The following is a 3163-nucleotide window of genomic DNA, read 5'->3' as shown; positions in this document are numbered from 1 at the left end:
ATAGGGGCCAGAAGGGTTACAGTGACCGGGGAGGGTGAAAGCTGACTGCTGTCCAGGGTGTGTTACTACATCAATTAATTCTCTTTCCCCTCTCTCACCCTCTCTCCACTCTCCCCCTCCTGCCTCCTCTCTCCCCATCTCTCTCTCTTCACCATTGCTCTCAGTCTCCTTTCCTCCCCATTTTTTAACCCCCGACCTTTTTCTTTCCCATCTCCTCCCTTCTCTCCTGACCCAACAATCTCTCTCCCCAGCTAATTCCCTTCTCCCCCACCCATTCCCCTATACCCCCGTTTTTCTTTCCACCCTCTTCTTTCCTCTTCACTTTTCTATACTGCCCTTTTTCTCACTACCCCTTTACTTCCTCCTTCATTTTCCCCTCTTCCCATACCCCCCTCCCCAGCCTGTGATGCAGACCGGACCATGGCTGGCCAGAACGACAGCCTCCACATCACTATCTACTCTCTGGCGCTGCTGACGGGCCTACCAGCCAACATTCTCGCCCTCTACGCATTCCTGTCGAAGGCACGGCGCAAGGCGGGGCCCAACATCATCTTCCTCATTAACCTAACCATTTCTGACTTGGCCTTCCTGCTCTTCCTGCCCTTCAAGCTGGTGGAAGCAGCCAAGGGCAGCCACTGGGTGCTACCCGTTTTCCTCTGCCCCCTCAGTGGCCTCTTCTACTTCAGTGCCATCTACAGCAGCATCCTCTTCCTGACCGCCGTGGCAGTGGAGCGCTACCTGGGCGTCGCCTACCCACTGCGCTACAAGATGTGCCGCAAGCCGGCACACGCTATCCTGGTGAGCTGCCTCCTCTGGATCTGCGCCTTCTCACACTGCAGCATTGTCTACATTACTGAGTATCGGCGCACCGGTAACAACACTGCCAACGCCACTGTCTGCTACGACAGCTTCAGTGAGGACCAGCTTGGCATCCTCTTGCCCTTCCGCCTGGAGCTGGGTATCGTTCTCTTCTGCCTCCCGCTGCTCATCACCACGTTCTGCTACATCAGCTTTGTGCATATCCTCCTCTCCTCACCACACATCAGCCGCGAGAAGAAGCTGCGGGCAGTGGGGCTGGTGCTCACCACGCTCTTCGTCTTCCTCGTCTGCTTCGCCCCCTACAATGTCTCACACTTCGTGGGTTACGCCCAGAACCGCAGCCCACACTGGCGAACCGATGCTCTCCTCCTCAGCACCTTCAATACCAGCCTGGACCCACTCATCTTCTATTTCTCGTCGAGTGCCGTCAAGCGCACGTGCAGGGACTGCATGTCGGGCCTCTGCCGCAAGCTTTCCCTGCTCAGCCCCAGGCGTCTGCTAGGCCTCAGGCCCAGCCGGTCCCATGTCCCGGAACTCCGCAGCCAGATTGGCACACAGACACAATCTTCCCGCCTCTGACACACTGCCTCTGGAGGGCAAGGGGGTCATAGAGCGGGTGAGAGTGAGGGAGGTCACAGGGGGTCATGTAGACGGACAAGGGGGATATCAAAAGGGCACAGCATTTCCAATAGAAGAACATCCCCCTTACCCATCTTTCCTCTCTGCCTTCCCAACATCACCCTCCCACCCATCACCTTTCACCTTCAAGTGGCCCCCATCCCCACAACCTCCCACTCTCGCTCTTCTCTCTACCCTGAAATCTCTCATCCATCAACTCCCCTCCCCAGCCCACTTCTTTCTGTGGAGAGTTGTGTTGACCAATCCCACAGGTGGAGCTCTCGCCTCACTGCCTATTCTGCCTGTACAGAACCTTTTCTTTCTCTTTTTTTCTGTCTCTCTCCCCTCCCACCCTACAGAGACTGGAGCTGTGCACGGTGCTCCCGGTGTGGGTCTGACCCAGGGATACGGAGACTGGAACTGTGCACGGTGCTCCCGGTGTGGGTCTGACCCAGGGATACGGAGACTGGAACTGTGCACGGAGCTCCCGGTGTGGGTCTGACCCAGGGGTGGGGAGACTGGAACTGTGCACGGAGCTCCCGGTGTGGGTCTGACCCAGGGGTGGGGAGACTGGAGCTGTGCACGGTGCTCCCGGTGTGGGTCTGACCCAGGGATACGGAGACTGGAACTGTGCACGGTGCTCCCGGTGTGGGTCTGACCCAGGGATATGGAGACTGGAACTGTGCACGGTGCTCCCGGTGTGGGTCTGACCCAGGGGTGGGGAGACTGGAACTATGCACGGTGCTCCCGGTGTGGGTCTGACCCAGGGATACGGAGACTGGAACTGTGCACGGTGCTCCCGATGTGGGTCTGACCCAGGGATACGGAAACTGGAACTGTACACGGTGCTCCCGGTGTGGGTCTGACCCAGGGATACGGAGACTGGAACTGTGCACAGTTCTCCTGGTGTGTGTCTGACCCAGGTGTGCGGAGACTGGAACTGTGCATGGTGCTCTGGGTTTGAGTCTAACTCAAGGATATGAAATAATGTAATTCAGTGATGAAATAAATCTGTAATAAAATTCACCATGCCCCTGTAAATGCAAGATTGTTGAACCGTGTAGTTTATCAATAGCCGTCTGGACTAGAAATGTTACTCCTTGCTGGAGAATTGTATAGAAACATAGAAAACCTACAGCACAATACAGCCCCTTCGGCCCAGAATGCTGTGCCGAACATGTACTTACTTTAGGAATTACCTAGGGTTACCTGTACCCCTCTGTTTTCCTAGGCTCCATATGTCTGTCCAGGAGTCTCTTAAAAGACCCTATCGTATCCACCTCCACCACCATTGCCAGCAGCCCATTCCACGCCCTCACCACTCTCTGCATAGAAAACCTACCTCTGACATCTCCTCTGTACCTACTTCCAAGCACCTTAAAACTATGCCCTCTCATGTTAGCCATTTCAGCCCTGGGAAAGAGCCTCTGACTATCCACATGATCAATGCCTCTCATTATCTTGTACACCTCTATCGGATCACCTCTCACCCTCCATCGCTCCAAGAAGAAAAGGCCGAGTTCACTCAACCTATTCTCATTAGGCATGCTCCCTAATCCAGGCAACATCCTTGTAAGTCTCCTCTGCACCCTTTCTACGGCTTCCACATCCTTCCTGTAGTGAGGCGACCAGAAATGAGCACAGTACTCCAAGTGGGGCCTGACCAGGGTCTCAGCTCTTAAACTCAGTCCCATGATTGATGAAGGCCAATGCACCATCTGCTTTC

The 3163-nt window shown here is 55.3% G+C and overlaps 1 protein-coding gene across 1 annotated transcript; it reads left to right on the top strand.

Moving 5' to 3' along the window:
- Nucleotides 1-278: 278 nt before the first annotated feature.
- On the top strand, nt 279-2458 carry LOC134342242 (free fatty acid receptor 2-like). Its single transcript, XM_063040202.1, has one exon. It carries the CDS (start codon nt 421-423, stop codon nt 1396-1398), a length of 978 nt encoding a protein of 325 aa, XP_062896272.1. The 5' UTR covers nt 279-420; the 3' UTR covers nt 1399-2458.
- The last annotated feature ends 705 nt before the right edge of the window (nt 2459-3163 follow it).

This window comes from Mobula hypostoma, unplaced genomic scaffold (genome assembly GCF_963921235.1).
Source record: "Mobula hypostoma unplaced genomic scaffold, sMobHyp1.1 scaffold_175, whole genome shotgun sequence".
Classification (NCBI taxonomy): Eukaryota; Metazoa; Chordata; class Chondrichthyes; order Myliobatiformes; family Myliobatidae; genus Mobula; species Mobula hypostoma.
This window is presented reverse-complemented; position numbering and strand designations above follow the sequence as displayed.